Here is a 23,111-nt window from a genome sequence, read left to right as displayed (position 1 = left end):
CTAATTGGTCGTAGGGAAGTAATTGGCAGGAGGCGGTCTCTCAAGTACCCAGGTCCGATACCATGTAGGGCTTTAAAAGTAACGACTAGCACCTTGAAACGCATCCGGAGTCTAATAGGCAGCCAGTGCAGCTCGCAGAGGATAGGTGTAACGTGGGTATACCGAGGTGCACCCACAATCGCTCGCGCGGCCGCATTCTGGACAAGCTGAAGTCTCCGAATGCTCTTCAAGGGCTGCCCCATGTAGAGCGCATTACAATAGTCCAGTCTTGAGGTCACAAGGGCATGAGTGACTGTTCTGAGTGCCTCCCGGTTTAGGTAGGGACGCAATTGATGCACCAGGCAGACCTGGGCAAATGTCCCCCTGGTCACAGCTGACAAATGGTGTTCTAAGGCAGTGTTTTTCAACCTTTTTTGTGCAAAGGCACACTTTTTTCATGAAAAAAATCACGAGGCACACCACCATTAGAAAATGTTAAAAAAATTTAACTCTGTGCCTATATTGACTATATATAAAGTAATTCTCTTGAATAGGAATCAAATAAACAAAAAGAAATTATTTTATAATTGTTCATATTTCTGTTTACTTAGTGCCAAACCTGGGCCTGTTTTTCTGAACACAAAGCTGATATTCTGGCAGGAATCGAAGAAAGACACACATGTAGCTCTTCATCAACAGCTCTCAGTCTCTCTCTGTCTTTAGTTTTTATAGCAGTCAGGCTTGAAAAGCTCATCTCACACAGATATGTAGTGGAAAATGGGAGCAATGTCAAAATAGCTTTGTTTGCCAGAATGGGGAACTCCTTGGCAGTTCAACCAAAAACTGTCCAAAGGTAGATCAGCAAATCCATACAGTGTATTACTGAAGGCTGTATGCCTGTGTACTGTCCCACTTTGGTGCTCGGAACACCGAAGGAGACGCGCCGCTGGTAACACTTACCAAGTTGACAGCGCGCGTTCTCCTCGTTGCTCCAGTCCTCCGCGATTGTTGCTATGGGCGCACGCATGGGACATCAGTGACGTCCCTGCGTGCGCTACCTCCCGGCGGTCCCCGCGTTTTTAAAGTAAACGCAGGGCCGCAGGGACTTAATAGAGGCATTCCTGTGTCCCGAAAGCAACTTTTGGGACACAGAGATGTCCCGAGGCAAAAACACCCAGCGGGTGTTTTTCCCACGGCACACCTTACACTATGTCACGGCACATTAGTGTGCCGCGGCACAGTGGTTGAAAAACACTGTTCTAAGGGCAGCTGTGGGTCCAGGAGGACTCCCAAATTGTGAACCCTGTCTGAGGGGTGTATAATTTCACCCCCCAGCCTGAGAGATGGAATACAAGGCCAATTATTGGGAGGGAAAAACACAAGCCACTCGGTCTTGTCGGGATTGAGTGCAAGCTTGTTCACACCCATCCAGACCCTAACAGCCTCCAGGCACTGACACATCACGTCAACCGCTTCACTGAGTTGGCACGGGCGGACAGATACAGATGTGTATCGTCCGCATATTGGTGGTATTTTATCCCGTGCCGCTGAATGATCTCACCCAGTGGCTTCATGTAGATGTTAAACAGGAGGGGGGACAGGACCGAACCCTGCGGCACCCCATACTTGAGGGGCCTAGGGGTCGACCTCTGCCCTCCAACCAACACCGACTGCAACCTGTCCGAGAGGTAGGAGGAGAACCACTGAAAAATGGTGCCTCCCACTCCCACCTCCCACAACCGCCGCAGAAGGATACCATGGTCGATGGTATCGAAGGCCGCTGAGAGGTCAAGGAGCACTAGGACGGAGGCATGACCCCCGTCCCTGGCTCTCCAGAGATCATCGATCAGTGCGACCAAAGCAGTTTCCGTGCTGTAGCCATCCCGACTGAAAGGAGTCTAGATAATCGGTTTCATCCAAGGACCGCCGGAGCTGAGAGGCCACCACTTTCTCAACAACCTTCCCAACGAAGGGGAGGTTGGAGACTGGACGGTAGTTAATTAAAATAGCCGGATCCAAAGATGGCTTCTTCAGGCGGGGTCTCACCACTGCCACCTTTAGGAGGGGTGGGAAGGACCCCTCCCGAAGAGAGGCGGTAACTATTGTCTGGATCCAGCTCCGTGTCACCTCCCTGCTGTTCGCGACCAGCCAGGAGGGACATGGGTCCAGCACCCAAGTGGAGGTACTCACTGCTCCCATGGCCTTGTCCACTTCCTCAGGTGTGACAAGTTGAAAATCAATCCATAAATTCCGCTCAAGACCCTCCCCCGGTACCTCAGCTGGCTCTGAGCAATTGGAATCCAGGTCTGTTCGAAGCCGAGCAACTTTATCCGCGAGAAATTGGACAAATTCCTCAGCTCTACCTTGTAGAGGGTTACACGCATCCCTCCCTTTCAAGAGGGAGCGCGCTATTCTGAACAAGGTGGCTGGGCGGGACTCAGCGGACGCAATCAGAGCAGCAAAATATGCATTTTTTGAGGTCCGAATTGCCAGGAGATAGGCTCTGATGCAGGCTTTCAACAGTGCTCGGTCTGACTCAGACTTACTGGACCTCCAGTGGCGCTCTAGGCGTCTCTTTTGGCGTTTCATCTTCCGGAGTTCCTCAGTGAACCAAGGAGCCCTCCTGGATCCACTGCCTTGGAGAGGCCGTAAAGGTGCAATCCGGTTTAGGGCCTCCACTGCCGCTGAGTTCCAAGCAGTGACCAAGGCCTCCACCGGACTGTGGACGAGAGTATCAGGTATAACACCAAGCACCGTCTGAAAGCCCGGAGGATCCATAAGGCGCCTGGGGTGGAACCACCTAATCAGTTCCTCCTCCCTACAGTGGGGGTTGGCCTCCGAAAGTCAAGCCTCAGTAGGAAGTGGTCCGACCATGACGGGCAAGATCTCAATACCCCTCAAACCAAGATCACGACTCCACTGCTCCGAGAGAAATACGAGGTCGAGCGTGTGACCCGCTGAGTGAGTCGGGCCTCGAATTACGAGGAACTACAGACCCTTGAATAACAATAGCCACTCCCCCACCCCTTCTATGGGGTCGCGGCTGATGAAGCACCTGAAAACCCTCTAGGCACATCTCAGTGACGGGGACTCCTCCCTCCGGGCCCAGCCAGGTTTCAGTAATACACGCCAGGTCTGCCCCCTCGTCTAAAATTAGGTCCCGGACGAGGGGAGCCTTGTGAACCACAGACCTGGCATTTAGCAACAGCAGCCTGAGACCAGGGCCCTGACTACTCACGCCATCTGGCCTGGGAGTGGAACTAATAGGGCAGAAGGAGGGATCTCTGTGACGTAGCGAACCCTCCTTCCCCGGTAATGGCTAGCCCTAAAGTCCCCGCCATATCTGCCCCTCCCTGTTATGACCGTAATGTGCCAGTCCACTCCCGTGTCCATGGTCCCTCCACCCTCCCTCCTAGCTCCCACGTTCCCCAGCAGGCCCTTCGAATCAGACATCCTAAGGCTGGGATGAGGCCCAGCCCCCCCAACACTTCTGCAAAGCACTCAGTGCAGGGGGTACCCGGCTATACTCCCAGTCCTCTCGTACAAACACAAACGCTCACTCATGCAGTCCCCACATAAATCAATTAAAATTACAAAAATACAATGACAATAGGGATTAATAAAAGTGGGTGCAAACATCAACAGTCAATCAGATACATACCACATACATACCCCATACAAGGAAAAAATTGCGCAGCTGTTCAATATTAGATGTACAAATTAATGTCTTCATATTTGAAAAGGATATTCAAGAATTAAATAAGAAGAAAAATATGGATAGTTTTCTCTTAGTGAATTTACAAAAGAAATCTGTTAAAAGCTTTAAAAGATTTGCTGAGATGAGAAAAAGAGAAGATGAAAAGAAATCAAGTTCTAGGGCATTATTTGAAGGATGAAACGCCAAGATTTCAAAAGTACAGGAAGGTAATATAGAATTGGCTTGTTTAATCAAGATGAAAATAGGTAGGTATCTCACGTGGCCCTTAATAGGCCTTTCATCCAGAGGGTTTGGGAGGTTTGCAGAGTGCAAAAACTTTTTTTAAATTTACTTCTTCAAAATCTTGGTGTGTCTTATACTTTGATGCCAAAAAATATGGTACTTCTTTACTTTTTGTCTCTTTTTTCCTTCTATTTTTTCCACAATTTCTATTTTTCTTTTTATATTTTTGTAGTTTGTATTAGTTTCTCATTTTCTACTTTGTGATTTTTAATAAAATTATTATTTTGAAAAAAGATGTAGAACTTTACCCTGGATCCTTGAATTTTTTATTGTCAGCAGATCCATAGATGTATCAACACTAGCTGGAATGAAGTCCTGCTTACATAGGGGGATAATACGGGGAATAATATCATATGCTCTTTTTTAAAAGAGTCTTCTCCACTGCCCTAGGTGGCCTAAATACTCACAATTTGTTTTTGCTCAGGCTTCAAAATGCTCCAGAACAATCTTTTCAACAAGTCTGGTAGTGGTGGTGGTGGTCATCAACAACACAATTGGGCTCTTCTAAAATGCTTCTTCTTTCCAGCACTTCCTGGATTGACGATTTGACAGAAAAACATGTTTATTATCACTGTTTATACTGCTGGATCATCTTAAAAGACATTTCTATTTGTTCTTCAACCCATGGAGTATATTATTGAATGTTAAAAGTTATAAGACTTTCATCAAAATCTTGAGATTTAAAAGGAATTCCATTCTGTGACTTTTATTCCAACAGAGGATGACCCAGGTTTAGGTCAAAATAAAACTCCAATCATTGGTCACAGCTGCAAATTAATGTAGCTTTGAATTATAAGCATGCTTATATTATCCCATGGTAAAAGTCCTATTAAGTAGGAGTTTTTGGCTACCTTTTATAAACTTTATTATATAGTGCATGCTTTTGAAAACCAACTTTCCTTAAACAGCTGTGATCCTTGATGGAGGTTTACAGCAATAGAAACAAAGAGGGGCAATAGCCTCATGTTTGCTGTCAGCTTCCATATCCTAGAAAAGCTAAACTATTTAGATTGTATTTGTATTTCATTTTGTAATGGTATTCTTGGAATGGTGCAATAGTACACTAACTCAAAATGATAAATGGAATCTCCTCTGGAAATATCTAAAAGAGAAAGAGAGATTTAAACTTTAGAGTTTTAATTATATTCACACAGATTAAATAAACAAGTATTCCAATGATGAACAAAGAACTTTTAGATGTCCTATAGCAATAGCACTTAGAATTGAAAAAATATTCTGAAAAAAGCAGTAACAAACAACTTTTATACTACTGCCATTAGAAAAGAAGTCAAGCTTTACTCGAAAGAATTTTTATCTTTCATCTTTGTTTCTGAGTATACTTGAATCTATTCAAGTGTAGTCACAAACTGAGTTCAGTACATTATATAAAGAGCAAAGTCAAAAAATTTAATTTGATCTAATCTCTTGAGAATGAATCTCTCTTTTCAAGTAAAATAGAAAGGCTCCTCGTTTCAATAGAAACAAATATTTTCATCTCTGTTTTACATACTCCAAAATAGATCCCTTGACCAGCTATAAAACACCAGCAGGTCTTATTATTTTTGAGGTGCAGGCACGGTCATCTCATGGCTGCTCAGCCCCTTAACTGAAGGCCAGGGATCAGCTGAGCCAGTGGGGGCTGGGAGTTCTATCTCTCTGGGTACCAGCGGATTCTTGCTAGCCCCAGCCCTGCCCATGGCGCCAGGTTGGTGATCACTGTTTTAAGTGGCCACAACATACTAGCAAAAGTTGCATTTGATCACAAGGCAAGGATGCATTGAGAAATATTTCCGCTTTTGCATGTGAGCATCCAAGAAGGGACAGGAAAGAAAAGGGAAAAGAAGGAAAGAGGGGAAGAGAGCGAGCAAGGAGGGAAAAAGAAGGAAAGAGGGATAGGAGAAAGAAAGCAAGGAGAATGAAGAGGGAAAGAAAAAGGGAAAAAGGAAGGAAGGAGATTATAATGAGAGTGAGGGTCTGAGGTAAATCCTGCCTTAGCTCTTGGCTACCAATAGCCTTGCTGCCTTGTCCCCTCCTTCTGACCTCTCCTGGTGGTCCCTCACCCTATCACTGAGGATGTTCTGGTTACAAAGCAAAGTCTCCTCATAAGGATGAAGAGCAACCAGGCCAAGGAGAGCAAGCACAGCAGCAGTGGGAGCTGGCCGTGTCCATCTGGCCACACCACCTTGGCCACACCCACCCCAGCCAACCACAATCCCCATGGAGCCTTCAGTGAAATTGAGTTTGACACCTGTCCTAGCGGCTTCATTTTTGCTGCCACCACCTGATGTAGAATGGTGGGTCTTGTACATAATCCTGACTATCTACCCCACTCCAGAGACATAGAATTAGGAGCTGAGAAGGGTTATTGCTATTTCAAATTTAACAGAAATTAATGTTAAGAATGTAGTCGGGGGATTTTCATTCATTTTCGCTTTGTCGGGATTCTTTGTGGTTAAATTTTTCTCACATTTTATAACCGCATGTCACTAGACGGCAATTTGTAGCTCAGAGAATAAAAGCAAAATAATACAAAATCGTGAAATAACGATGTTAACAACAGCCGAGGCTCATCCATGCTATCCATTGCGCAACACCACACGCACGCAAGAGGTTGTATAATGGGACTCTTTGGAAATCAAAAGGGCACGCCATTATAGAATCGGGCAGAGAATTTCAGCAGGGATGAATAGCGATATAACAAGCAAGTGAACCGGTTGCAGATTACTTCGAACCTCCGTCATTGAGATTCAGATCTGAAAATTCAAACCGATTGCGCCTCTGGGGGGGGGGGGGAGCGGGCAGAAAGTTCATAAATTGGAGCAAAGGTGTATAGGACACCGTCAGAAGACATGCAGGAAGCCGGAGCTCCCAGACTCCATTTAATGATTGTCTACTTATGTGCAGTTTAGATATGATACTCCACATAAAGACGATTCGGTAGAAAAAACAGGAATTATAGGTGTGACTCCAACTTGAATCGATATTGGCAGCTCTTCTTGTAAGTCGGGAGAATAAGGAAAATTCTGCGTCCGAGAGCAAAAATGTCGTTTTAAATGCCTGTGGTAAAATGTTTGCCCTCTGAAACGTAAGCCAAAATCAACAGACGAGTCTTTTGACTGCCTTGAGACTTCATTGTACTTTGATGCCAGACTTTAAGGCGGACATTACTCTACTCCGCATGCGCCTACAGTAAAAAATTGTTCCCGCAAGAAAAAGGCGCCTTTTCCTTTTCCGGGATGGGGCGGAGCTACGAGGATTGCCCTGACGTCAGCGAGGAGGAAGCGGAGACAGAAAATAACGCTGAAGCAAGGGTGTCCCTGGGCCGCGCGGTTCTTCATCTGTCATGGACGGTGCAGCGCAGGAACAAGACGCGGTGAAGTTCGCGCAGTTGGCCGTTCAGAAAGACCAAGAAGGGAAATACCAAGAAGCGGCATTTTATTACAAGGTGCAGGCAAGGGGTGGCTGGGCGCCCAAAGGGAAAGCCCCACGCGTCCAAGAAGGCATAGAGGAACAAGATCCTTCCTTAGCACTCACCCAGTCAGAAGAGGCGAGAGAAGATTCGTATTTGCTCTGCTGCCTATTCATTGGGCTAAAATTATTTCCCGCAGCTTCATCAAACCTGGAACCTATGCGACTCCTGGACTGAATTAGCCTTTGGGATTTAAGAACTCGGGGGAATAATAACTATCTTGAGTTTATCTTTCTCAAAATCGTTATTTGTAGCTCCCCTTAAATAGAGATCCGATTGGCTGAGGTTAATGTGAGTGATTAGTGGGATCTGTGTTTCTATTTCCAATTCTTCATCTATTAACTTTCTCATTCTATATGTAGTAACCAGATAGAGAAAATATGGGGAATCAAATCTTATTCGTGATAATTAGATGAATACACTCACATTAATTCACATTTCCATCCAGTTATCTTCATTCATGTTTGTTGATATACTGCTGAATTCTAACTTCAGGATTGCAATGAGGTTAATAAGCATCAAAGCATAAGGACAGTTTTTAAAAAGCATGGACGGAATTATACTCATTAAGTATAATGAGTCTTATACTTTTTATAGGCGCAAAATGTGAGGTATAACAATCTGGCCGTACATTGCAAACAGTGGGGTGTAGTTACTTCCATAATGGTTGCAAAATCTAATATAGCATTGAAAACTTTGTGCATGAGATGAGATGGTTTTATTTCTTCATTCCACACATTAGAAGATAATTCTTATATGATTAAAGAACTTACTTTGCTCATTCTGTTTACTATTAATTTAGCACAAATGGAAAACCTTAGCTTATTTTGTAATTAATTTCTGCTATTTCCTCACTACAGTTGATGCCTAAAGTATGTAGGTTCCATCAAAGATTTCCAATACCAGGGAAAGGATGAGCATTATCTATCTAGAGCACTGGTGTCAAACTTGATTGCATCACATGATGTATTGCGACATTTTTTGCTTTTGAAGAGCCTGGATGGGTGTGGCCTGCACATGATGCATTCAGCCCACGGGCCGCCAGTTTGACATCCCCAATTTCTAGAGCAAAATTAAAATACTATTGTAAAATACTTGAGGGTTAAATTTATATTTGATAAGGTTTGCATCCAATTGATATTTAAGATTAAATAGAGAAGGAGTCTGAATATATTCTTGTTAACTCCACTTCAATGGAATTGTGCTTGAAAGTTCTAAGGACTATACATCTCATCTGCAAATATCTACTTTTTTGTAGAGCACCATAATTGGTCTGATAAATTTGATGTGAATCTTTTTTCTAATTAAAGTTTTTTATTTTTTCATTTTCATAACACATAACCCCATGTATACTGTTACATAACCCACATTATTTTATATTAAGTATTAACAACAATTCATCTTACAATCAATTCCCAAAAAGTAATTATTGGTTCCTCTGCTCTCTATACACCATATTACTCTATCCATCACTTTCTTCTTCCTCTTTCCTCCTCCTCCCTACCTCCTTTCTACCCTCTGTCATTCTTCCCTACTTCCCCTTCCTCTCCTCTTCTCTCCCCTTTCCACTCCTTTCTCTTCTCCTCTTCCCCCCCCTCTCCTTACCCTCTCTTCCTCCCTATTAGAATAATCCATAGTTAAAAAACACAACCACCTAATGGCATTTCATTAATTATTACAGAGTCATCCAGTAGCCTTAAATCCTTATAACATATTCTAAACAAAAATAAGTTGACAAATCACTTTACAATTTGTGTCCATGTTCCTTTAGTTATGGTAGTACATATATGTATTATTAACTGTATCCCTTATCCTTATCATTCCATTGTTCCTTTACTGTTATATCTATTTTCTTCTTATCAAACCAACATATATGTATACCTTATTGCCCTTATCAATTATTTATTTAACATAACCACCTATAAGTTACTAAATTACTACTTACTAATTATAAAACTTAGTTAAATTTTTTGTAATCTACTTTCATATATCCAATAACATTATACCTTTATAACATATTCAAAATAAAAATTAATTAATTAAATTTCTAAACCTTTTTTTCCCAAATCATTGTTTGCAATTTATATTCAAATTCCTTATATTAAGCCAATACATATATATGTCATTAACTATAAGTTTTTATCATTTCAGTATTATTATTATTATCATTAATATTTGTAATGAAATTATTTATTACTTATATCCAGCTTCCTCACCTCCAGCCAGCATAGAAATATACCTTGTTACCATTATCAACTATTGATTTAAGCAAGCAATCTAAAAAATTACTAAATTCCTACTTACTAATCATCAAACTTAGCTATTATTATTATTATTATTATTATTATTATTTATTATCAATTTTCATATATCAACCTGTGTCCTTCCAGAAGGCATGTAGCCTTATTTCTTTTGCCATTTGTAGAGTTAATTTTCTATTTAATTCCTTGGTAAAGTTTTTATGTACATCTCTCCGCACCTTATTGTCTGTTGGATCTCTCAGGTAATCTCAGTGCCCTTTTGCTACTTTAATTGATTTATCTTTGATTATCCTGTTTCTGATAAGATTTTTTCCTTTAAAACTATCATTTTTTTCTTTTGTGCCTTGAAATTTGGGGTAGAGCTCTGGACCATTGAGTTCCCCCCTCCAAACTCCCATTTTTTTGCTTTCAACCACTTTCAGTTCAGAAATCAAATGATTTGTTTTCTTATCTTTGTGTTCCTTTTTTCTCTTCAGTTTTTGGGACTCCATCTCCCTCATTTTTTCCTGGTATAAATTCTATCTCCTTGTCAATTCCACAAGTTACCAATAACTCTTGAATTGCATCCCAAATATTTTGCAAAGTTAGTTTCCTCCTCTATAAATTGCTCCATGTTCCAAATTGTAAATTACTGCCACTATTGCTTTAATCTTCACAAGAGAGAGGTTCCGATTTTTCCCCTTCTCCCAGTATCGATAAAGCTCTTGAGAAACAGCTGTGGTAAACAATTTATGGCCTTGACTCTTATAGTTACAGAGCTTTGAAACACGGACAGTAAGATCAAAGGAGAAACAGGAACAGAGTGCATAGTTTAAAAAAAAAAAGCTCTAGCATGTCACTTCAGAGCAGCAAAATTAATATTTTTTTTTCACTTTCTTGTGTTGACTCAGATTTAGGAGAGACAAAGTTCTTAAATGGAGTTTAATAGCAAATAATAGACGATTTTTGTTAAAAAAGAGAGGGAGATTTTAGTCCTTAAGTTGAAAAATAAGGCAGGAAGGAGCCAAAGAAGAAAAGCCGGTCCGTTCACTTTAAACAGAGGGGAGGGAGAGAGAAAGGGAGCATTTCAATAGTTATAAGAAGAAAAGCATACTTAACCAAAACAAAACAATGAAGATCAATTCCGCCGCTGACTACTTCTGCTTCAGGATTTAGTTTAGCATAAAAAGGAGATTCTTTTGGGCAGTTTTTTTTTCCAAAACAGAAAGAATTCCCCAAATGATCACACTTTCTCTTTCTGTTCCCTTCCGTTCCTCAACCTCCTCACTTCATAAGCCTAAGCTGTCTTTAGTCACTAGCTTGAAGACCTTCTCTTGTATCAATCAGACACTTGCGTTGTCCCTGATATCAACAAGATGTGGTCTTTCTGTTCACCATCTCTTCGGGACAGTTTAGGGTCCAATTGATCCCCCCAGTGGCAAAAGTAGCGGCTGCAGTCTCAGAGCATCAAGACCGCACGTCCGTACAGTGAGGACATTGGCTCCGAGAAGGGGGAAACATCTTAATCACTTTGCTTTCTTTATTCTTTGTTCTTTCCTCCAGCAAATGATTCGCAATACAGCTTGATATTTTCAATATCAGTGTGTGAGAGAGTTGAGGGCTGTTTTGAAAGTGAAACAGTATTTGCTGTGCCAGCAAGAAGGAGACAGGAAGGAGTCTGACCGTGGTGTAGCTCAACTGTTCTGTAGTAAAGCTGCTTCCTGCTGTGAAAGTAAAACTGAAACTGAATCTCCTCTCCTCTGGTTATGTTTTTCACTTGGAACAGATTACTTTACAGGTTGAGAGGGGGAGTAGAACTCCTTAGCATGAGAGAATGTTAGTAATAATGTAGGAAATACTAATTCTCTAATGGTCATTTTGAAAAATCCTTTTTTAATGAGCACCTAGAAGCCAAGAGGAACATATGTGGCAAATTTGAAGTTTGTAGGTTTGGAGATTTTGTGATGATGCATGAGTGGTATTTTGCTTTTATAGAGAGAGAGATTAGTTTTGCATGCTCAGCAGATTCAGTTCCAAGCCTGATCCTGTGGGATAAATTGCAGGGTTAAGTACCTTTGGTGTGAGAAGTCTGCTATCACAGGTGCAACTTTGCTTGAAGGTTTCTTGTTTGTAGGCTTGGGACTTATTGTTACCCTATAGTGGTACTGAGTAGCATCTTGGCTTGCTTCTTGAAGATTGTCTTCCCTATTGAGATGGGGGTTACTGCTTGGCCTGGAGTGCTGATAGATGTACTCTGAGGTGCATTGCAGAGGATCTTGGGGTTCAGCTTCTGGCTCAAGCACATTACTGTATTAACTCCATTCATCGTCAGAATATATGGCTCTCTCTAAGGCTTTGACTTCCACTCTTTCTCTATGGTTATCTGCTCTAGGCTCACTTCTAACAGGGCATTCTCTTTTTTATTTCTATTTCTTGCTCAGTAAAGGCTTGCTTGTGCTTTTGCTGGTTCAATCTTTGCGCTGGCAATGGCCAATGCATCACGTACTGATGACCATTCGGAAGAAGAACATGTCTTAATGCACTGTGGTCCTGTTTGGGTTCATGCCTTTTTAAGTATAATCACGATAGCTTCTTTAATGAAGCGGCAACATCATTAAGATGACTATCCCATCTTACGGGCATATCTATGCTTTTAGATATTTAAAGGGGCTCAAATGAAGCTTTAAAGTTTAAAGTTTAAACCATCTACTGAGGTCCACATAACTTCTTTTTTTAATGAACATTTTGGGCATGCTCTCTCTGATGTCATTTGCCTGACTACACTCAAGTCTCATTTTAAAGAAACCAAAACTTTAATTTTACCCATAACTAGAAAACCAGTTGTGTATAAGTGTACAAAATTTGGAAATCCTTTGCAAAATTCTAACATGGTACCATGTTTTAATGAATCTTTTGAAAACCACTTGCCACACTATTTATACTGATACGATTAAAGCTACTGGTATTAGAAAATTTCATACTTGGGATATGTTTTCTTTCCTCAGGAAGCTGCACAAGCCTTGATTTATGCTGCAATGGCAGGATCAACCTTAGAAAATATTCCAGGAAAAATAAGTGAATATTTAGAAAGAGTACAAGCTTTATATACTGCAGGTAAATAATAAGAATACTTTTTGTTTTCACTACCATGCTACTTAACAATCTAATATAGCATCATTTCCCAAATCCAGAACCACATATCTTTATACAGGAATTGAATATTTTTCATGGACTTGCAAAATTTACATAGGGGTTCCACTTTTTCTTGAGATAAAGGAATTTTGTAATGTATGAAATGTCTTGATTCCTTTTAAGAGCAAAATATGCCATTATTTTTCTTAAATTGAGTGGTTATTCCTTTTGAAATTTCTTCCATTTGAGAGAGTTTATTAACTTGTTCTTGCATATGGTTTACCATAAATACATACTAGTAACAGTTTTCATTTGTAAACTCCCAACTTGCTGATAAATATTATTTTTATTTATTATTTAGCTATTATTAGTAAAATATATATCCAGCTTTTTATGCAGATATTGCATCTCTAATAAGAAAAGTTCATCAATGACTAAATAAGGTGAGCTAATAATTTTCTCCCTAATTTAGTTCAATTGCAGATAGCTGATCCCTTGAAATCAAAGCAGCAGCTGGACTTGGAACGTGCCCATTTCCTGGTTACCCAAGCTTTTGATGAAGATGAAAAAGCCAACAACGAGGAAGCCATAGAGCTGTACACGGAAGCGGTGGAGCTCTGTTTGAAAACAGTACGTTAAGCTACCACTTAACTTGGTGGATTTATGTTATGGTAAGAAATCCTTCCCTTTATTCAGGTGACTTTCAGGCAGATATGTACATACATCCATATTTTCTTGATTGTTTTGAAAACTTGAATGTAATATACCTGGTTGGCGCCAATAAGAAAGACCATGAAAGGCAATAAAGAAAATCTCTTTTTTTAATAAGTTTTTTTTTAAAAAAAAAATTCCAAAACAAGCACAACACCTACAATCTTCCTTTCTTACATACTGGAGAAAGTGTATCAGTTGGTTACAAAAGACTTTCATACATCTCTTCCACAGTCATCAAGCATAATTCATATTAACTCAAGTATTTTAACTCAGATATTTATACATGTTACCATCATCATACCTCCATTTTCATTTGACTCCAGTTGTTTAAACGTCCTTCATCATAAAATATATCAAGATTTAATACATGACCACATACTGGCATTTCATTTACTATTTCTAAAATCCTCCAATGAAACTAAATCCTTATATCCTATTCTAGCTAAACATCCATAATATTTAATAACAAAGTTTTCTATCCTTCTTTCCAAATCATTGTTTACAATTTACATCTCATTTCCTTATATTGTATACATACATACATACATACATACATACACGTTATTATCATTATCCCTCCTTTATTTGACTATATCCTGCATCATATCATTTCCCCCCTAGTAATCAAGACTTAACTAAATCTAACTTTATTATTATTATTATTATTATTATTATTATTATTATTATTATTATTATTAACCTTCATATATAATCCAAAAGGGTTTCTAATCTTCCTTTCATGGGTGCCATTCAATATTCATATCCAGTTATTACTTATCATAACACTACACATTGTATACATTATTATCATTATCAATTATTTATTTAACTGTTCTGACCCCACAAACGACAGCCAGACAGAACTTCAAAGGAAATATCTTTATCAGTCCCAGCTCAAGCTGGCTGCGAGCCCAAAATAAACATAGATAAAGTCTCTGGCAAAAAGTTACACAGCAAATGCAAAAACAAAACTCTTACAGCAAACCAGGTTTACAGAAAGCAAATCACTTATCCAAGTGCCTCTTTGAATCACGGAACTGAACTCACGAACAAACGAACGACGAATGACTTACGTTGACTACTGCAACTAAGGCGTGGCACCATCAGTCTTTTATCTGCAAGAGAAGACCCTAACGAGCAACAGCTGCTTATTATCCTGCATCCTCAAACAACTCACAGGTTTCTGCTGAGTCACAACACTATCCCCCACCGCAGGGCCCTTCCCCTGGGTCTGACAGTCTGGATGCGGTCGGAATGGATTGTCCATAAGATGGCCCGCACTCATTTCGTGTGTTTCCTCCTTCATGATTCCCAAATACCTGCAGGAACATTCCCCTTGATCCAATGCTCCCCAGGTATCCGGTGGCCACCACGTCTTTTCCCATCCTGTGCAGCATCGACACCCCGTCCAGGGTCCTCCACCCTCCCCAAGGCCGACCTACCAGCCCCTTGCTGTCGGAGACTGGCGGCAGCTGTAACAGCTCCAGCCGAGCCCTAACACCCTGTCCAGGGTTCTCCACCCTCTCCAAGGCCGACCCACCAACCCCTCTACTGTCGGAGTCTGGTGGCGGCTCTAACAGTTCCGGCCAAGCCCTAACCCTGTCCAGGGTCCCCCACCTCCTCCAAGGCCAACTCATAAGACCTCTCGCCGTCGGAGTCTGGCGGCAGCTCCACCGACTCCTGCCGGGCCACCACACTATCCCCCACCGCAGGGCCCTTTCCCCGGTTCTGACGCTTGGAATGCGGCCCGGAAGGGTTGATGACGGCTTCCACGGAACACAGTCCAAGACACTGGTACCCCGCCAGGATCCTATAAACAAAGTCTTGTGCTGCAGGGACCGGGGTCAGCAAGGGCTGGAATCTTGGCGAAGCCCTCCTCGCAGACCTGGCCCATTGACACTGGACACATGACTCCACGCACTTCCGCACGTCATTTCGTAACAGGGCCACCAAAACTGATGGGATGCCAGGCGCAATGTCCAGAAAAAACCCCAATGTCTCGCTGCAGAAGCGCCATGAACCTGAGAAAGCACCCGTCTATGGATGTGCCCTGCGGGAACATAGAGCCAGCCCGGATACTTCAAAAGATCCCCTTCCAAAGTCCATGGGGAAGCCGGCCCTACTTCCACCTTTCGTCGCTCCACCCATTCGTCACCCCGCTGTGCATCCCGTATCAGAGACTGTAGGCTCACGGGATGATAAACTGCAGCGCAGGATGCAACGGGTAGAAGCGAGTCCGCAGGTCAGAGTTCTCCGATTTCCTAGGCAGGGCATCTGCCCTGGCTTTCTACACCCCACGAATGCATGCTACATTGTTCGAACAGGGTATCACAGCTGCACAAACGTGCCGGTTGTCTGACACGATAGTTCGTTGCTGAGGGACGGCCACAGTCCGCGCAACCTTTCTATTCTTCTTGGGGCAATTCCCTGCCTGGTGTCCAAGATCCCCACAGTAGAAACACAATCCCTCAGCACGTCGTCTCTCGATCTCTGTATGTGACACTCGAGGTCTGACAGCACCCAACTCCATGGGCTCCTCCCAGTCCACTGCAGTCTCTTGATAAACTGGCATGCTGGTGGGCTCCTGGAATGCACGGCCAGGCCTTCGCCTCTGCAGCCAGGCATCTATCTGGAGGCACAAGTGGATCAACGCGTCAAACGTCGGTGGCCTGTCCACCCTTGCCAGTTCATCTTGCAAGGCATCTGACAATCCATCTTGGAAAGTGTCCATCAGAGCTGGTTCATTCCACGTTGAATCCTGCCTCCGCAGCCTGAATTCATTTACATAGTCTTGCAATGAACCACTCCCCTGCTGCAGTGACTTCAGACATCTAGTTGATGTTTCCCCCTTAATAGGATCCTCAAACATACGTTTAAAGTATTGACAAAAACCCTGGAAGTCATCCAACAAAGAACTAGGCTGGGTTAACAAGGGGATAGCCCAACGGGCAGCTGTGCCTGAGAGCAAACTGATAATAAATCCCACCTTCATCCGGTCAGTGGGAAAGTCCTCTGCTCTCAAACTCAGGAACAGTTGGCATTGTCCCAGAAACGTGGCAAACATGGCCTGACTCGCATCAAATTTATCCGGCATGGCTACTGAGCACTTCCTCCTTGGCTGGGGGGGCGGGTTTGCAGCTCTCTGCAGCTGAGCAATTTGGTCAGCCAATATTGCTATTTGCTGAGTGAGTCTGGCGTTGTCAGCATAAAGCTGCTCCATATTTTTATGAAGGGAGGTTTGTCGGGGCAGAAGTCAAACTGTTCTGACCCACCTCTTCACTCATTCACAAACGACAGCCAGATGGAACTTCAAAGGAAATATCTTTATCAGTCCTGGCTCAAGCTGGCTGCGAGCCCAAAATAAACATAGATAAAGTCTCTGGCAAAACGTTACACAGAAAATGGAAAAACAAAACTCTTACAGCAAACCAGGTTTACAGAAAGCAAATCACTTATCCAAGTGCCTCTTTGAATCATGGAACTGAACTCACGAACAAACAAATGACTTACGTTGACTACTGCAACTAAGGCGTGGCACCATCAGACTTTTATCTGCAGGAGAAGACCCTAACGAGCAACAGCTGCTCATTATCCTGCATCCTGAAACAACTCACAGGTTTCTGCTGAGTCACAACATTTAACTATATCTATTATCACTAAATTTCACTAAGTTTAGCTAGTTTTAAATTATACTCTTCCATCTGTCAACCAGTATCTTTCCAATAACAAAACTGTGTCATCTCTTTTGCCATTTGTGGCATCAGTCCTCTGATCATCTCCTTAATCAGCTTTGTATGGACCCCTCTTAGCAACTCTTTGCTTATAAGATCTCTCATATAATTTTGATGCCCTTCTTCTGTTTCCTTGATCTGCTCATCTTTGGTTGTTGGTGGTGTTATCAAAACTATTGCTAATAAGGTTTGTCTCTTTGAGTCCATAAATTCTTTTATTTTTTCCTCTTCTGTATCTTCCCATCTGGGGTAGGTTTCCGCTCCATTTAATTCCTCTTTCAGTATTCTACTCTTTCCATTTTCAGAAACAAACCAATCACCATAAGTATCAGCAATTTTAATTTCTTTATATTCATTTTCCTCTTCGATTTTTTGGATTTTAACTGCCACTTTTTCCATTTGATGAATATCTTCAACTTCTCCATCATATTTTACTGTTAGATGCGCTAAGTAATCCAACTTCTTCTCTATCCTCTTATTTGTATTTGATAATTTCTGTATTTCTGAAAATATCTTTTGCAGATTTAAAACATCTTTCTGATGCTGAGATTAAACCATGATTTCCAGCTGACAGATTGCTACTCTAGCCTAGAATTAAGCGCCACAATAACATTTAACTCCTCTCTGGCCAAAAATCTACTTCAAAGGAACAGTCTGTGTGCCTTTCTTCTTCTTCTTTTCACTCTATAAATAAGCTGTAAGTCCTTGAAGTGCCAAGCCAGGATAATCAGTGAAAAAAGTGTTTCGTTTCCAATACACAAACAGCCTAGCTTCCGAGTAGCAGCGTTAGAATGTTAGAATGTTACCACTTCTTTGTTTCTTGTTTGTATCTCTTTGTATTTCAAGTTTTTTTTAAAAAGGTCCAATTCTTAAATGAGTTAGAAAAACACCCACAGTAATGAAAGAGGAAAGTTTTAGTCCATATATTACGGAGAATAGTCAAAGAAAAAAAATAGAAGAAGGAAACTTAATCCGTTCATTTTAAAAGGCTTACATAAATTCCATCCGTAAAGATAGCATTTAAAAAGTAAGATAACCCACTGTTCAAAACCAGTCCAAATTTAATTCCGCCGCTTATTTCTTCTGTTCTCCAATTTAAATTCGTTTTAAGTTTTTTTGTAGGCAGTCACTTTTAAAACAGTAAAAATTCCTCACCAGCTGAAAACACTTTCTCTTTCCGTATCCTTCCATTTTGGAGCCGCCCCGACCTCATCAGCCATTTGGCTGGATTTTTTGTCACTGGCTTGAAGAGCTTCTCTTGGATCAATCAGAGACTTTGCGGTGTCCCTGTGATCAGCAAGATGTATTCTTCCTGTTCATCATCTCTAGGGGACAGTTTAGGTCTGTTTAGACCACCCAGAGACAAAAGTGTTGACTGCGATTGCAAAGCATTGAGAGCGCACGCCGTGTCATTGCGACTTCGGCTCCTCCCATCCGAAAATCTCTTTTTTTTAATGGTGGGAAATTTCAATATGATAAACAACCAGTGTTTTGGATCAGGTTCGCCCTTTGAATTAGCTTCTTATTTTTATAGCAGAAAATATGATGTATGCACATACCCTTCACCCCTGGATAAAAAAGTGGTACCTGTGTTTGTATTCAGGAAAGATTTGTGATTTGGAATACTGTTGAGAATTAATTGTCCTGAGCCTTTATTTTAGATGTATTTTTTATTTATTTTATTTTTGTTTACTTGTTTATTAAATTATTTGCTGCCCTTTTCACCACAATGTTATTTTTACATTTTTCATAATAAAAGAACATTCTAGAATTTTAGGTACTTTTTCCAACAAATGAATTACAATACTGTTACTGAAATAAGAACAGAAGATTTTAGAGTTTGTGATCCCCCATTTCCCTGAATATCTGTGATTTCTCCTCTTTATCCATTAAGTTAAATGTAAAGGGCAAAAAAAAAGTTTCAGTAGTTGTTGAAATCAGTGAAACTTTATGGTTATAATAAATTTGGTCCAGTGATTTCAATGAAACTTGTAACCAGATAGATTATAACACAACCTTGAAATGAATTTTAATTTGTAAAAACCTACTCTCAATAACTTCATTGTTTCATGTCTGAAGCAAAAAAGAAGCTTCAGAGCACACAGGAGCATTCATATCCATAAATACCAAACAGCTCTTTTCCTTGCATTAGGTAGCAGTTGTGGAGGATAATTGGCTAGTTCTGGGGAAGCGCAGCATAGTTGCATACATTTGATTTGCAACCTCAGTCCAGTGTTAATACTTTGAATGTTGCAGGTACCATTTTTTTATACTATTTTAGTGAGTATGATAGGCAAAACATCTTAGAGGAAGAGTTCACAATCATGATGTAATTCCACCAAGTATGATTCTCTCCTTTCCCTCTCTCTTGTCTTCCTCTTCTCCCCCTTCTTGAAAGAATCTTGGTATTTTGAGTAAAATTGAATTTAGTTTTGCTTTATTTCCTTAAATTCTTGAAATCTCTAACTACTGGCATTAACATCCATAAATTTGCTTTGTTCATTAATTAAAACTGGACTTACTATAGAGGAATTTTTTTTCTTTCTACTTGTCTACAATAATTATATGTTCAAGGATTGGAGGATCACATAACTATTTTGTTCTAATTGAGAATTATGGTTACTTGGATGGCTGGATTGATTACAGTAGTGATGTTTCCAATAAAGGAGAATATTTGTAGCCCAGGGTTGAAATTAGGCTCCTTGGTGCTCTCTAAGATTGGTTGTTTTCTTGTAGACATTTCATTACCCAAACTGTATCATCCTCAGTGATAGCATCAGTGCTAATTTGGATAATGTCTGCAAGAAAACAGCCAAGCTCAGAAAGCACCAAGGATCCATCATAGAGATATTTGTATGACAACTAGCCAAGTATATTTTCATTTAACCAGTTATATCCTTGCAGCATAGGTACAGTAATTATGGTATAGTGCCGTAATGGCAAACTTATGGCATACGTGCATGTGGAGCCATTTCTGAGAGCACGCAAAGCAGCGTCCTGTCAGCCCCAGCGGGCATATGCATGCTAGCCAGCTGATTTTCGGCCTTGATTTCCAGCTGTTTTTTTGCTCTCCAGAAGTTTCCCTGAAGCCTCCAGAGCGCGAAAAACTGGCCAACATACAAACTGGAAGTTCGGGAATGGACTTTCAGTTTGCGCGTTGGGCTGTTTTTTGCCCTCTGAAGGGAGAAAAACTGCCCAATGGGCAACCAGGAAGTCCATTCCCAAACTTCTGGTTTGTGTATTGGGCCGTTTTTCACCCTCTGGAGGCTTCAGGGAAGCCTCTGGAGGCCAAAAAACAGCCGGAAATCAAGGCCAAAAATCAGCTGGCCAATGGAAAAAGGACCTACCAGGCTCACCGGAAGTCAGAAAACAGGCCGTTTCTGGCCTCCAGAGAGCCTCCAGAGGATGGGGGGGGGCGGTTTTCGCCGTCCCCAGGCTCCAAGAAAGCTCTGCACGCATGCACAGTGCAGCGGGGGAGGGTGATGCATGCATGCGCAGGAGGCATGGCATGGGGGGCATTAAATTATGGGTGTCAGTACGCAAGCATGTGCAATAGCACGCGTGCACGCACATGCTCTTGGTACCCAAGATGAAAAAGGTTTGTCATCACTGGTATTGTATGCTTTGTGATTCACAAATTGGGGTTAACTGTGGGTAAACAGACAAAACAATTGTGAAGTGACTATCAGCAAAAGTCTCAACCGCATCTCAGAATATAAAACCATAAATGTAGGAAATACTTAGTGGATTTAGTTTTTATCAACTGTGCAACATTGGCTTCTAATTAGTTGTATCTGAGCAGTTTTAGTTTATGTATGGTGATGAAAGGTGCAAATAATAGCCTGATATGGATTACACCTTCTCCATTTTCTATAAACAATGGGATAGTAAATGGGAAAGAAAATTAACTGACAGCTGATTTATTTTATAGATAGTTTAATATACTATTTTCCTTCTTATTTTTTCAATATTGCAGTCTAGTGAAACATCAGAAACAGTTCTTCAAACTAAACTGAAGCAACTAGCTCGGCAGGCATTGGACAGGTAAACTTCTTGGAATTTTGTACATGTATATTATATATAGCTTCCATTATTTCATCGCTTATAACAATGAGTGTGGTAGACAGAGGAGAGGCAAGTTTCAACAACTAAACAACTAAAAGGTTTCAAACATTTTAATAACCATCACTGCACTTTTATTTTTCAGTCTACAACTAATTAATTTCTCTGCTATTTTAATATACAAAATGAAAATATAAAGCAGAATTATGAGGGTCACTCTGAATGTCTCTTTTTCCAGTTTTAAGCAATTCATTGTTGACTTGATTAGTTAGGAACCCTATGGTATTTGTTCTGCAATGTCTGGAAAGCCTTAGGTTTTTATACTCACGATTCAGATAACAATCCAGAACTATGGCATAAAACATGTTTCAGGTATACAAAAAGACATATTAACTGTTTGAAAATAGTGCTGAATATTTTTTCATTCTGGTTTGTTCAATATTGGTATAAAACAAGGGTTGGCAGAATTATTAAATCTGAAATCTTATAGGTAATCATAGCTCATATACATATGATTTAGGTTTTCTGTAAAGTAACTTGGAATAATTGAGTTGAATTTAATTCCCAGCTACTCATCAGTTTGGTTGGTGAGAGGAGAATGCATCATTTTGTTTGACCCTTGTGATTTTTATATCTGTAGGGAAGCATATAAAAGCAAAGATTTAAGAATGAATGCATTCTTTTTGCTGTATTGCAATTGCCATTTCCTTTAACTTAATTGTAGAGCTGAAGCACTGAAAGATTCAAAGGCATCTCAGAAAGACAAACCAGCTCCAGTGAAGCAAAGTCAGCCAGTGAGAACTTTTTTCCCATTGGGACCTGATTTTTCCTTGAATGATAAGCCACAGTCCATCAGACCTGTTCATGCTAGTGAACCTCAAGGTCAGCGATATACTGTGGAGGAGATCCAAGTGCTCAGGTAAGGGAGGGAAAATATATTCTGCAACATGTTTATATAAAATCTAGTTTCTAATCTAGACTACAGCCGGTTTATTGAATAGGCTAACTTTTAAATAAAGGAGTGTAGACTTTCATGCTGAAAAGTACTATCCTAGACATAAATGCAGCAGATTGTCTATATAGACTAAATTTGCTATTTCATAATTCTTAAAATCAGCATTATTGATGCTTATTGATGAGTGTATTCAAAATACGAGGAAGTTAATCACATTCTCCAGCTGAAGGCACAGGACGTCCCAGAATTGGGTTGTTACATCTTTATTTGTCCAAAGACTGAGTCATAGTTGAAACCACACCTCCAGTCCTCTCCTGTTTGGCTCCAATTCCTACTCAGTCTTTGCCCGATAAAGACATAATTTAAACTTGCTCGTGAGTTGGAGAATTTTGTTTGTGTTTTTCCCCTCTAACTTGGCCTTATTTGCAGTTCAAAACTTGTTTTTCTGTCTTTTCAATTGTCTGTGGGCTAAATTGTTTTTTTCTAAGTTGGGTTTTTCTAAGTTGCTGGCTACCTTCTTTGAGTAACTCCCTAGTTGCCTGAGAGAGCGCCGCTTGCAGCACCGGTGATCGGGACTCTAATTGCGACTTACTTGGCAGAGTGGAGTAGCATTGCTAGAGAGGTTTCCTGGCCGGAGGGCCAGCTGAAGGGATCTGCAATTGCCGCTGGGGATCAGTGGCAGAGGATATTGTCGGCATGGCTGAGGTGTGTGGATACGCGTCAGGGGAGCATCGACACCTTTGGTGAGGCAGTGGCTGCAATCTGTGGGGCTAGGCACAGTTGGCGCCAGCTTGTTCAGGGAGGCGGCGATGTTCCGCCTTGCTGGGTG

The 23,111-nt window shown here is 41.1% G+C and overlaps 1 protein-coding gene across 3 annotated transcripts in view; it reads left to right on the top strand.

Annotated features, from left to right (window-relative positions):
* Positions 1-7,184: 7,184 nt before the first annotated feature.
* The window catches only part of CAPN7 (calpain 7), a 48,132-nt gene continuing 32,205 nt past the window's right edge, over positions 7,185-23,111 (top strand). The window contains exons 1-5 of one of the 3 annotated variants that reach the window (XM_032235468.1): positions 7,185-7,424; positions 12,694-12,802; positions 13,293-13,450; positions 21,242-21,309; positions 22,052-22,246. In XM_032235468.1, coding sequence (XP_032091359.1) covers positions 7,323-7,424; positions 12,694-12,802; positions 13,293-13,450; positions 21,242-21,309; positions 22,052-22,246 — 632 coding nt within the window. In that variant the 5' untranslated portion in view covers positions 7,185-7,322. The remainder of the gene's footprint in view (positions 7,425-12,693; positions 12,803-13,292; positions 13,451-21,241; positions 21,310-22,051; positions 22,247-23,111) is intronic. The other 2 variants (XM_032235467.1, XM_032235466.1) reach the window with 2 other exon arrangements.

This window comes from Thamnophis elegans, chromosome Z, assembly GCF_009769535.1.
Source record: "Thamnophis elegans isolate rThaEle1 chromosome Z, rThaEle1.pri, whole genome shotgun sequence".
In the NCBI taxonomy this organism is placed as follows: domain Eukaryota; kingdom Metazoa; phylum Chordata; class Lepidosauria; order Squamata; family Colubridae; genus Thamnophis; species Thamnophis elegans.
This window is presented reverse-complemented; position numbering and strand designations above follow the sequence as displayed.